The sequence below is a fragment of the Enoplosus armatus genome, chromosome 8 (genome assembly GCF_043641665.1).
Source record: "Enoplosus armatus isolate fEnoArm2 chromosome 8, fEnoArm2.hap1, whole genome shotgun sequence".
Lineage (NCBI taxonomy): Eukaryota > Metazoa > Chordata > Actinopteri > Centrarchiformes > Enoplosidae > Enoplosus > Enoplosus armatus.
Genome location: NC_092187.1, coordinates 20,425,583 through 20,438,703, shown reverse-complemented (window position 1 = coordinate 20,438,703; position 13,121 = coordinate 20,425,583). Strand labels below are relative to the sequence as shown.

The window sequence follows — 13,121 nt, the reverse complement described above, 5'->3', positions numbered from 1 at the left end:
AATTTTAGGGTAAGGAAATGAATGTAGGCTTAATTCAATGTAATGTCCTCTGAAGTGATGGAAACATGACTGTATGCGAGTGTGTTTGAGTGTGTGTTGTTGTTTGTTTAGGGTGTGTCCCTTCTCGATACAGCTTGTTTTGAAGTGATGGATGACTTAATAGTATGCACTGCTCTGGGTTTGGAGAGCAGTTAAGGTTATGCTGTTATTATGAATCATTAATTCGTTGGAAGAGAAGGAGAGACATGTGGTGTTTGACTGTCCACACATGCTCTCATGCTGCTCTGGTCCTCACACTGTTTTTTTTCCTCTCACATATGAGCACCAGCACCTGTTTTTGCACTATCAGCGAAGACTTTCGTTTTTTATTCTGCGTTTGTCCTCCTTTGGTTCCAGTTCTCAGCCCAAGTTTGAACGGCCAGTAAGTGGAAATGCATGTCGACGTAGGAACATGACTCCGCTCTCACTGCTAACGAGAGGGGAGGATGAAGTGAGGTGCATTTCTCCTCTGTCGTAGTAATGCATGTCATCTGGGAGTTGTTGATTGTCTAATTATGTACCTCCTGTGTCCTTCGGCATCATGCATATTCATGCTGCTTTTTTTAAGGTGTGGTGAAAACAAAGTATGCATGTGTGTGCGTGTGTGTGTGTGCATGTGTGCAAGGCAGTTTACCCTTGACAGGGCAGGGCTACGCAGGCATATTCTCCCATCTGTGGTCCAAACCTTTGCTCCCAGCCACTGCATTTGGATTCTGCAGTTGTAGCCTGCTCTATTCTTAGTTCTCCACAGTTCATGTAGAGTCTGATATATAATTTCAACAACAACAACATTCCCATGATGGAACTGCCGCTCGTGCCCCTGCCTATATACATTGAGATTCAATTTGTATTGGATAAGCTGCCGTTAAGTGGTTAGACTCTGACTGAGGTGGCGAATCAATAACTAATCAATGATAGTGTGTGTGGAGTTACAATTTACACAGTGCCATATTTGAAATGTCAAGAAGGCAATGAATCCATGTATCCTTGAGTCAGATCTGAGTTGGACAACTGGGATCAATATCAGGTGGTGAGACAGGCAGCGGGAGCAAGCGAGGGTCACCTTCACCCATCCCTACTGAATCAGCAGTATCTCTCTTACACTCTCTCTCTCTCTCTCCCACACACACACACACACACACACACACATACACTCGCTAAAGGCCTGCTTAGGTTACCAAACTGCGACCTCACAAAAATGCTCATTATAGTGAACTGAACCTCCCCTCCATTTCCTTATGAATAATTCATTTTGTTATTATGATTTCAGCCATTCTTTCATAAGGTTACCACCCTCCTCTATGTTGATTCTACTATTTTATTCCATTTTCCTTCAAGGCTGGCGCCGGCTCTATTTTCAGTATCATCCTCTTTTCTTTTTTTTTTTTTAATTTCCCTAATTTCCTCCTGCTTTCCTCATTTCTGTCTCTCTTATCCATCATCTTTGTTGAGAAGCTGATCTGCTTTGTTTAATTAAACTGCTGTCTCTTCCTGATGAGAGAGCTCATCTATGATCGCAACGAGGGCTGTAATGCATCCTGGCAGACTGAGTGAGAGGACCTGTTGTTGCAGCGGTGTTCCTCAGAAGAGCAGAGTGTACACAACATGCCCCACTGATGTGCCCCCTGCCTTGACCTTGATCCTGTGACGTTAAAGACACCGTTTCCCCAAAGGGGACATCACTGAGCCTGTGGTTGCCTCACAGGTGTGTGTGTGTGTGTTTTTGTGTGCATGGGTGTCACTCCAATGCAAAACAACGTTTTAATCTTACACTAAGTCCCTTTGTATGCAGTCAACACATGAGCAGCTTTAAGAAAATCACACACTGGAATAGATTGTGGATTTATTGATGGCGTGCAGAGAATATTGAATGTACTTATCATTCCATGTATTCTTATCAGCTTTTTCATGTTTTGAGTTTATATTTAGTGTGTAAGGGAGAGAAACGTTTCCTGTGCGTGTGAATGCCGGCGTGTATGACGGAGGGAGATATTTTGTGTTTTTCAACCCACAAGCATTTAATCTTTTATTTTTAAATCTGCCACTGCTGTCTGTTTTGTGTTGAGCACTCCCGTGCCCTAGATTTGGAAGTGAGTGAGCATCAGGGAGCTTTAGTGCACCCCACGTTGCTCACACAGTTTGGTGTAAATGTTCGGCGGGAGAGGTCACGGCACAGATGTCAGATAAGACGGTGAAGTCGGAGCTGCGAGAGCGCTCTTGTGCATTTTCCGTCCGCCTGCGACTCCACCAGTCTATTAGGTCTTTAAGGTCACCGGTTATTTAAGATGCCTCACTTGTCTGACCTCCAGCACCGCCCATGGGAGGATGCTGTAAGACTAGCAGCAGTGTGCTTCACGACAGGTTAGAGTGGAGAAAAGAGCGTAGTGCTGGATGTGTGGGATGAGGTCAAGAGAAGGGTTTGTTTTCCTCACCTGTCCTGCATTTTGCTCAAAATACCTCCTTTACAACTACACAGCCAACTGAGACAGTCCAAGTTTTTCATTATACAATGTTTTGTTTTTAATATTAGTGCTGGAAATGCTTCAAAGTTTGATAGTGTTATGCTTAAATTTAAGATGTATTATAAACTACATTCAAAAAGTTGTTTAACGTAGAGCTGAATTGACTGATAGAAAATAAATCATCAACTATTTTGATTAATCGTTGAAGTAATTTTTCAAGCAAAAATGTTTTCACTGGGTACAGCTGCTCAGTTGTGAGAAGTTTCTGGTTTTCTTTGTCTTGATGTTGTGATAGTAAACGAGATATATCTTCAGGGTTTGGACTGTTGGTCAGACAAAACAAGCCAATTAATCAGTAATGAAAATAGTTGTTAGTTGCAGCCCTAGTATAATGCTTTCCTATCAAATAATGTGTTCATAAAGATTTCACCAATAATCAGTCAATGAAAATTTAAAAGTCTTTAACTCAAGATAGACTATTTATTTGAGTTATTTAGACTTCTTTTTTATTTAATAATCAAGTAATTGTTAAGTCTATAAACTGATAAACAGTGAGAGTTCTGAGATAATAATTGATAATTGAAAAAATAATCAGCAGAATAATCAATAATGAAAATAATCAATAGTTGCAGCCCTGGTTAAAGAGCAGAAAATCCTCACAATTGACAAATTTGAACCAGAAAATAAGGTGTTGATTTTCATCACTTAATAACCTAAATGATTTCTGGCTGTGAATTTTCTGTGGATCAACTAATCATCAATGAACAAAATGAATAGTTTCAACTCGAGCGTTATTCACACTGGCTCACTTAAAGTTTACCTTTGGCTGTGAAGTAGCCGTGCACGTGGTGAGTAATAACTTTGTTATGTAACCCTCAGTCATGCTGACTCTGGTCTGGCTTATGCAGACTTCTGAAGAACCTCGAGTCTTCCCAGTTGTTTATTTGCAGCGAGGGCTTGCAGAGAGACCAACAAATGGAGCCGGTAGGCATTCTGGTCACATTCTAGCTGACAAAACGCACAGTCAGTCCATCAATATTCTCCAAAATTCACATTTAGGAAAGACAACTATTCCCTGCCTCGAACTTTCAGTGAGCATGCACAAAATACCAAGTATGCTTACATAAATTCATAGAGCATTCTAGCTGAGCTAATTGAACAGGCTAATTTCATTATCGTAGACCTCATTTAGAGCGGAAACAGAATGTGGACAACAGAGCGAGCATGGCTCCACCAAGTCAAACCAACAGAAGCTTTTATGAGCGTAAACCGACTCTTCTGCTCATGTAGTGCAGAAAAGCTGTTCAGTGACATGAACATTTAGCAGTAGACAGTCAGACTGAGATAAATCAGAGCAACATCTCACGGCAGAAGCTGATTGTGTTAAAAGTTTCTCGTCTTTGCAGAAGTTTTACAAACTCTGCTGTGGTCAAAGCCGATTATGTCAAGAGAGCGATCTACCAGCTGAGAGACGGCTTTGATGGGGATGAGGGCCGGCATCTAGATAGACATCAGGAACATGGGGAGAATCACACGAGCTGACAGTCACTGCTCTCACCGTAAAGCCTCACTAACGTTATCGATACGGGGGGGGGGGGGGGGGTATAGAATAGGTGTTGAGCTGCCAATATGAAGGTGAAAGTCGTGGCGAACAGATGTGTGTTTGTGTGTGTGTGTGTGTGTGTGCACCCTGGACTTCACCCTGCTGGATAAATCTGTCAAGACGAGGTGTTGTTGTTTTCTTAGCTAAGCCAGAGCTACTTTTTACCGAGCAATTAAATTACTCACTCGTCTTAATTGATGTGTTTTGCTTACACCCTTCTTTCCCCCTGAAGGTCTTTCAAGATGTTCTCCACCCCAATGTCAAATGCTATTCCCTCACGTCCTTGATTCGTTGCTTCAAGTCGACTTTGAATTATTGAGCTCCATGGCAAAGCTCATCTCTGTAACTTTAATAAATGAACACCCTCGAGATCCAACCTGAAATAACTGCTGAGTTAATTTGTCCTGTAATAAAGATGTTTCGCTCATGACTACGACCTGCCAGGGGTAAAATGGCCCCAGTTTTTTTTAGACTAATCGCTGGGAAGAAGTTAATAGCATAGGACCTGAAATTTTAGCATCATCACTGCTGCACCATGAGGTATTATTACTGTGCAGCAGTTGGGACGTTAAGTTTGTTAAAATGAAGCTTGAGTTGCAGTTTGTCTCTCTTTTAGTGGACATTAACAAAAAACAATGAATGTTGATAATACAAGCATGAGTATTTATGCAGTTCAGGGCTAAAAGGCACATTTCAAACAGAAAACACGGTGTGGCGCAGCTGTTAATACTATACACCGAGTCATAATAGCCTTGAGCATTTGCTTCTGCTTTCTGATTTAAACAAATCTGGTGAACAAACAACAACCTCTAAGAATAGCCTCGAAGTCAAGAGGATGTGTGTTTTGCCATTGACAGATTGCTGTGGTTTGAAGTTACACTGGACGGCCGAGGGTTGCAAAGCTGCAGAGATCCTGAGCAAGTTGCTGGTGGAGAGGAAGTCAGTGAAACAGGATATGTATTGGTCAGCTCTTTCCTGACCTTAAGGTCAGAAATCTCAATTGAGCAGTCTTTTTATAGGGTTAGATATCCTTGGATTCATATATGGCGTCCTCTATATCTAACACTTCTATTTATGGCTCTATATAATTCATTTTGAGTAATATGTATGCTTTTTTTTGTGCCATGGTAGCGACAGCTCTAGTGATGGCAATGTCGCTCGGTCCACCACTTTGGTCCAGACTGAAATATCTCAACAGCTGCGTGATGGATTTCAATGAAATGATGTTCAGACATTCATGGTTCCCAGACGATGAATCCTACTGTCTTTCGTGATCCCCTGACTTTTCCTCTGGCGCCACCTTGAGGTTGACATGGTTTTTAGTGAAATATCTCAACAACTATGGGATAGATTGCAATGGCATTTAGTACAGACATTCATGTCCCCCTCAGGATTAATTGTACTGACTCTGACTTTTCATCTAGCGCCATCATCAGGTCAAAAATTTAATTTGTCCAATATCTCGGAAAACTAATGACACTCCCATCAGCTTGTCTTTTTATTGATAATTAGCTAATGCTAGCATGCTAAACTACGATGGTGAACATGGTAGACGTTATACCTGCTAAACATCAGCATTGTGAGGATGTTGGCACGCTGACTACCATACAGCCTCACAGAGCTCTTAGTCTTGTTTCAAACTGAAACAGTGAGAGCGGGTGAAGAACAAGTCATCATTTTACCTTCTCATCAGTTTACTGTCACATATTGCCAATTTGAAATAAAGAAGTGCAGTATGACAGCTTAAATTGTTCTTAAAGCAAATCCAGCGTGTTTAGACACAAGGTAACATTACATTGGAAAGTGTATTAATCGCAAACTCCTGATTACTGATTACTTAATATAATCCCCTGAATTACACAACCGTCTAATACGATGAGATCACTTTGTCACAAGCAGTACATCCCTCCCCAGTCTTGATGGCAACCTAGCACTGTGTTTTAAGTGAACACAGTAAGATGAGTGTGCAGGGCCAGTTTGTAGCATCAACACCAGCAGCAGAGCGAGAGCAGAGCAGTGTCAGGGTGTGTCTGCGGCGGGACGGGTCCAGGCTTCAGCGGACCTGACAGGCTGTGGCTCATTAAACCCCCATCAGACGCGGGAGGTCAAGACAACAGCTACAGCGTGTGGCGACACTCTCTGCCTCCATGCGTATAATGTTGACACACAATGTGACTGTGTTGGCCCAGCAGGACAGGATAATACCCCAGACCTATCAGTTTTATTTTTAGCGTTTTAATCATTGCTGCCAACTGCTGAGAAATTCGGAGAAATCTTTAGATAAAGCATAAAGAGACCAACGGCTTATAGATTTATTATTCAGGATTGATGCACATGGGAATATATTGTGTGTGATTAGATGGACAAAGTTGATGCTTTTGTTTTTATTCTCTTCTCACGACACGCTTAATGCAAATTGCATTGCTGTGTTGTTCTGTGTGGGTGGACGGCTAGCTGGCTTTGGGGAAGCATGCCGACAATGTTGCTGCAGAAGGTTTCACAGTGGGGTAGAGAGAGAGAGGGACTGGGGGCACTGTTTGGCAAGGATGAAGTGATAAGCATAATTTCAGGTTGAAACATGCAGGCGCAAACAGTGCTACTTGTTTGATCGTATTTTATTCAAATGTGCTAGAACAACAGTGACAGCAGTTGGCTTTCAACCAAGACTGAATTGCAAGTTGTGTGCTTTTTGGGTTCTCCATGTTGTGGCAACCAGCTCAACCGTTTCCCAAACTCTGACTCATGTCGCCTGTGCTGAAGTCGTGCAAGGTCAGACAAGTGAGTCCTTTGCCAACCTCAGGCTGTGTGGTGCCTCTCGATCTCCATCTGACTTCTGTACTTCCCTTTTTTCTCCCATTACTCTCAGATTGCGAGACAAAAAAACACATACAATCCATCTGTGTGTCATAGCATTTCATTCTCAACCTATTTCTGCTTTCTATCTTCTAATCTCTCTCTACTCCCTGCCTTCCTCTACCACATTTGTCTGCCTCTGTATATGAAAAAACCACCAGAGGCCCCCTCGTTTGGCCGAACAGAAGGAGAGAGGATGGAAGAAGAGGATCTCTGTCAGATCTGCCTGTCGAATGATCACTCAAGTGGAAAGGATTAGTTATATCCTGTCCTTCTCTCAGTCCTTAAAGCAGCCTTATGCGGCCTGCTGGACCAAAGGACCCAGGGTGCCCCTGCTGGGGCTGGGCCTGGTGCTGCACTCAGGGAAGCCCCGGGGTGTGTCATCCCCACCCAGCTGAGGGTCACAGGTCACACAGCCGCTTAAGTCTGCCATTGGCCGACTATTTCACTCAGCATTCTCCTCCCCTTCTACCAAAATGGTAACACCAGATAGCAGGATGGCTGTCGCTGCATCCTGGGATTAGCGGCCCCCAAGACGATTGTTATTGGTTTAAAGAAAAACAAACAAGCCAGAGCCCCCTGTTTCCAACCTGTATGCTAAGCTAAGCTAACAGTCTCCTGGCTCCAGCTTCATATTTATTGGACAGACATGAGAGTGGTATCGATTTTCTCTGTCAAACTATTCCTTTGATAACGAGCTTTCTCTGATATAAAATCCATGTCACGTTTGTCTTTTGGACTCTGTTACCTTACCTTGTGTATCTCTGTTGTCCTGTGTATCAAGGTGACAGTGCTGCTCTGACAATGTCAGAGGAACGTAGTCCGCTCTCTCCGGACACAGCTGTCAAGTCACTTTCGACTCAAACAAATCTTCACCATGTCAGCTACATCCTCAGCCCCCCCCCCCCCCACATACACAGCTGCTCCCCAGGAAACAGCAAAACACGTTATTTTCAATACAGCTTTGCCGTAAGACTTGTCACCTTAGCTGCAACTAGTACACAAAACATGCCATAACACACTGTGGCTGAGCCGACAATAGGAGAATCTGTCTTGAGAATAAAGAAGGCAAACAAACAAGGCAATTATTCAGTGTCCAGAAAAATCTTTATATGTGTGAAAGCATCATGCACCACTGTAGATACAGAAATGATTCTGAGTACTCCAGTGTTCGACTGCAGCTACAGGTTCTTAGTTTGCCTGTCAAAGCGTATGTGCATTCATTGACCCGCACCTTCATCAAATGCAAACTAGATCTTCCCATGTGACTGAGGATGTGCTGGAATGTGCACTAACGCCTATGTTGTGTGTTTACATGAAAACACAACGTCAGCCTGCAGCAAGCGCAGCGAACATGAGGGACATGTCTCTCCGTTTCTTTTGGTTGGACGGTCATGTACTGTGCTGTGGTATGTTTGCATAAAACAAAGACACAGTTCCTATGTTGCGTTATTCCTGACATTCAGGCTGCTGTGCTCTCAGAGAAAATATCCTAACCTTTGAAGCTGGAATTATTCATGACTTTTACGCATTCTGATGTGAAACACTTCAACTCCCCAGACCTCAGACTTCGACAACTGACAAAGGTTAAATAAAAAAACAACCTCCTGCCTGAAGTCACACATCTTTCCCTAGCTTGTTATGTAATTGACACTTCCCCCCCCCCTCTTTGTTTTACTGTCTCACACCTTCTGCTCACCCTCCAATTCTGTTTCCTTTCCTCTCCAGCTCGTTTGCCATGTCTAAGACAGCGGTGAAGAAGCTGCACTGGCGCTCCAAGGTGCAGGACAGCTTCGTCCCCTTGCTAGGCTCGTCGGGGGAGCTGGGGATCGCCATTGGTGGAGGAGCAGATTATGGAGAGTTTCCTTTTGTCACGTCGGCTCCGGGGGGTGGACTCACAGTGGGTGATATCATCCTAGAGATTGGGGGAACACCAGTATTAGGGATGACATTAGGAGATGTCCGTGGTGTCCTCAACTCCTGCCCCCATCCTATCCGCATCAAAACTGTGTCACCAGGTATGACTCAGCACGATAACTCACCCCTCTATAAATTACTCTACAGCTCGTTGTTTTGTTAGATGTGTAAATAATGACCACACAGTCGAGGAAAGGTGTGAACATAACAGACTGCAAGGCCTCTCTTTCTGCTAATGGCGTTTATGTATTACACACCGCCCATAATAATGCATTCAGTCTTTAATTCTCTCCCGAACACTGCAGACACTTTAACTTGTTGCTGTTTATGTTGCACACCATTGCACTTACTTCATCAGAGTACACCCAAACAATCTGTTACACCGCCGTACAAGCTGTTATCCATAACAATCTTGCTAAATAACCCTCCTCTCTGACTCCCACAAGCCAAATCTGCAGTGTGTAGCACACTGATGCTGATTTGCATGCATCAATTAGTCCGGGTGTGTCAAGGCGATCGGTCAATATGCGGGAAGGAGGTCAAAATTGCTCATGACACATGACAGGAGCGTGGCGATATAGTTGTCTGTCACCTGCAAGGGGCCTTGAAGTTTAGAACTGGGGGCTGGGGTAACGGATGTCTTTGTTGGCTCTGAACAGAGCAATATGTCACCGAGGTGTCACCTGATTGTGGCTCCCGATGGCCTTGCTGGTTAGATTGATAGCTGATTTGGCCGCAGGGTTGTAAATGGGGACCTTTGCTCCCGGCCCCTCTGCTGTTGGTAGATCCATTATCATTTCCGAAGTCTGCCTAGCCCTCCCTGGGCAGCTTGACTGTGTGTAGTGTGGACAGTGATGGATGAGCTGATGCGACAGGCTGCTGTACCACACCTCCTCCGACTCCTACTACTACTACAACTCCCTCTGCTCCAGCCCTCAAATACAGGACACCAGGCTACATTCCCCAGAGGCAGTCAGTTTAAAGGTTTTAGCACTAATACTGGTGCTCTGTGGGCAAAAGCAAGGAGTAGTGATAGGATCTGTCCATCAAATTTAAAGTTTCCTTCAGTGGCTCCTGGCAGCATAGCCCTAGTAGTCTTTGTATCGCCATTAACCTTGACATCTCATTGACTTGCTTTAATGGTAGCTCATATGTGACATGTTTGCACAATGCACAAGAGCTAACTCAGTTTCAGAGAGCTGATGTTGAGGTCTGAATTTTCCTCTTCAACAGACTAGAAAATAGCAGCTGTTTTCATAAAATGATGGAGAAAAGGCAGCTGGCTGGATTAATTTCCCTTTACAGGCAGCAGCCATATAGGGCCAGTCATATGTACGTGCAGTTGGCTGCCTACACTAATAAAGTTATACCACTGTGACGTTTTTTAATAGCGCACAGCAAATTCAGTCTGCTACTGGGTGGAACCACTGTACCAGACGGTGGGGGGGGTGGGGGTAACGGGGGGGTAGATAGGTGGGCAGCAGCCTGCAGGGGAAGCACCGGCAGAGTGGTCGTCTGTCAGAGTGACAATCTGGAGATGCTCTCAGCCAATCCATAACAGCAAGTGGCTTGTCATCAGAGGCCGTAAAGCACTTGAGATGATATTAAGAGATCAGAGAGAAGCAACTGAGCCCAGGTAGTCAACTCTGCCTCCCCTGGTGACAAACTCAACTGTTGTGTCTGGAGCAATTAACCTCAGTAGGTTGTTATGTATGCATGAGGGACTCGGGGAAACACATTTTATTCTCAGGATCTATGTGAAGTGATATAGAGAGATTGGTGGGTGTGAATGTGAAAGTCTAGCTTGCAAAATGATAGCGTTAAATCAAGCCTGGCAGCAGTAAAGATTAGTACTTTGAATAAATGCCTCTATTTGATGGGCTACAAACAAATCTTAGAGTAAAGATACATCATCCGAGTGTTTGTGCTTACCGGGCTGATTTTTTTAATGTCTCTCTCTCTCTCTCTCTCTCTCTCTCTCTCTCTCTCTCTCTCTCTCTCTCTCTCCCTGCTTCCTTCTCTCCCTGCCATACTTGTATCTTTGCCCTTCCCTCAGGCTCCACATTGTGCAAGGATCTCAGGTTGTATCTGAGTAAGTGCTTCACACCCGGCTCAGTGGACAGCCAACTCCAGCAGGTCATCCGAGAGAACCTCTACCTCCGCGCTGTACCTTGTAAGTAACCTTCAATATACTGTGCCTCTCTATATACCTTGTCTTTATATTTCTTTGTCCTTTAAGCCTCCTGTGCAGATATTTTGTCTGTCAAACACAACGTCCACCACTTAAGTCATGCTTAAGTCGAATATTACGCTTATTTTCACCGTGCTCATAAGATTCATCCTTCCAGGCATACTTCTTTTAAGTTGCTGACCTCATTAATTCTTTGATAACACATCTCATGGTTGCCGCCATGTGAATATCTTGGTGTTAATTGGCGTTTAAACCTGCAGAACTGTTCCACACTTCCTCGTGTTAATATATGCAAGAAGAACTGGGGTGATTCAATGAAATAATGAAGGAACACTAAAGAAGAGACTAAAATGTCTTAAATCAAGTTTGAGTGACACAGAAAGTGACACAGGTGCAATCAGTTTGGACATTTCCATAGCAACAGTCTGTATTGTCACAACACTGGGTTTATCCTCAGTGGCAGTCTCCCTCCTGGCTATTACTTTGTTTGGGTGGTGGTAAGCTGGTATTAAATGTGGTGGACGTTGTGTTTGACAGGTTCTTTTTATTAGTGCAGTGTTTGCGTGATCCCCTGGAAAAGAGGCCCGTAGTCTTTACAAGCCATTTTATTTTGATGCTTATGAATAAAATCAAGCACAATGGCAGCCAAAGGCAGCTAGTTGTAGTACATCTGTTGCTATCTTAATCCTCTATAATATGACGTCACTGGAAAAGGCAAGAGGATATAGCAGCCTTGCAGTGTTTTTCTGAGGGACTTCTGTGTTTTTGATGTAATATTCTGACTTGAGTTGGTCTACTTTTGTGTTTTCTTTTGTTCAGGTGCTAGCATTGAGGAGACCGATCACCTTGTGTGTGTGTGTGTGTGTGTGTAGTCTTAACCTTGCTGTGGCAGCGTGGAGTTGCTGCTAATCTCTCCTTTAGTCCAGGAAGTAGGTCATGTGGGACAGTCTGCCGCCATGCCACACAACCCACGCGCTGACAGAACAAGGCACAGGTCAAAACTCCCAGGAAGGAAGATAAAACTGCCTCTCTTAGTCAACAACCTGCATATTCATATTATAGTATAATTGCAGTCTTATTCATATCAAGCTTTCTCATTATGTAGCCATGCATGCGTGCGTTACATCTACAAGCAGCTGCTCAGGGAGTGAATTGTCCAAATAAACAGTCGTGCTTTTAGCCATTTCAGAAGGAGAAATGGGATGGATAAAGGAGGATTGTTATATACGAAATAAGGTAAATCAGTAATTTGATGTTTGGCCAGGGAAGGTTGTAAACATCGTTCTAAAGACACAGTATAAACTCTGTATTTATTGGCAAAATATTGTGGCGTCAAACTTTTGAACTTCCCATCTCTGAGTGCTTTCTCTTACTAAGAGTGACAACAAGGCAGGCTCAGCCCCCCCGGGTGTGTAATCCTCTGATCTGCTGGAGATGACACAGTAAGATGCTGTTGTTCTCATGCCGATACCAACACACGCATGCCGTCCTGATCCCGAGACGGCTTGGAAACCATCACGTCTCATTTCGGACCACTTGTAGATGTAGAGAAGCATCATTTTTTCTTCCTTTTCTTCGAGGAGGCGGCTGCACTTGATGTAACAGGAATTTAAAGCGGAGGAGTTTTCATCAGTGGCTCATTGTGGCCCCCTTCAGGACCATATGTATGTTCCTCCTCTACTCTTTGCTGTAGTTTGTTATTTTGTCGATGATTAAAACTTTTAATTACCTGAGATGAGGATTAAATGGCCTCAGAGGCTCTTGAAGCGTAGTTCAAGTTTTTTACTGTGAGGAAGCAAAGATAGTATGACGAGGCCTCAGTTTTGATTTGTGTTTTTTTTTTTTTTCCATTTAGATGCTATTTCTTCTTCTGAAACTGTGGCTTAGTATCGCTGTGCTATTTAGAGAGTATCTCAATCCCTGAATCCTTTTGATGAGACACTGTTCTCTGATGTTGGAGCTGGCACTGATGCAAGAAATATCATTACAAAGGCTCAGTCAGGAGGGCAGTGCATAAAAATGGAAATGAATGACAGAATTAAGTAAATGCAGGGTC

The 13,121-nt window shown here is 43.7% G+C and overlaps 1 protein-coding gene across 1 annotated transcript in view; it reads left to right on the top strand.

The window, feature by feature from the left end:
* Positions 1-13,121, top strand: part of LOC139288499 (membrane-associated guanylate kinase, WW and PDZ domain-containing protein 3) — a 35,224-nt gene that overhangs the window by 688 nt on the left and 21,415 nt on the right. The window contains exons 2-3 of the mRNA XM_070909804.1: positions 8,686-8,975; positions 10,931-11,047. Of these exons, the coding sequence (XP_070765905.1) occupies positions 8,686-8,975; positions 10,931-11,047 (407 nt within the window). The remainder of the gene's footprint in view (positions 1-8,685; positions 8,976-10,930; positions 11,048-13,121) is intronic.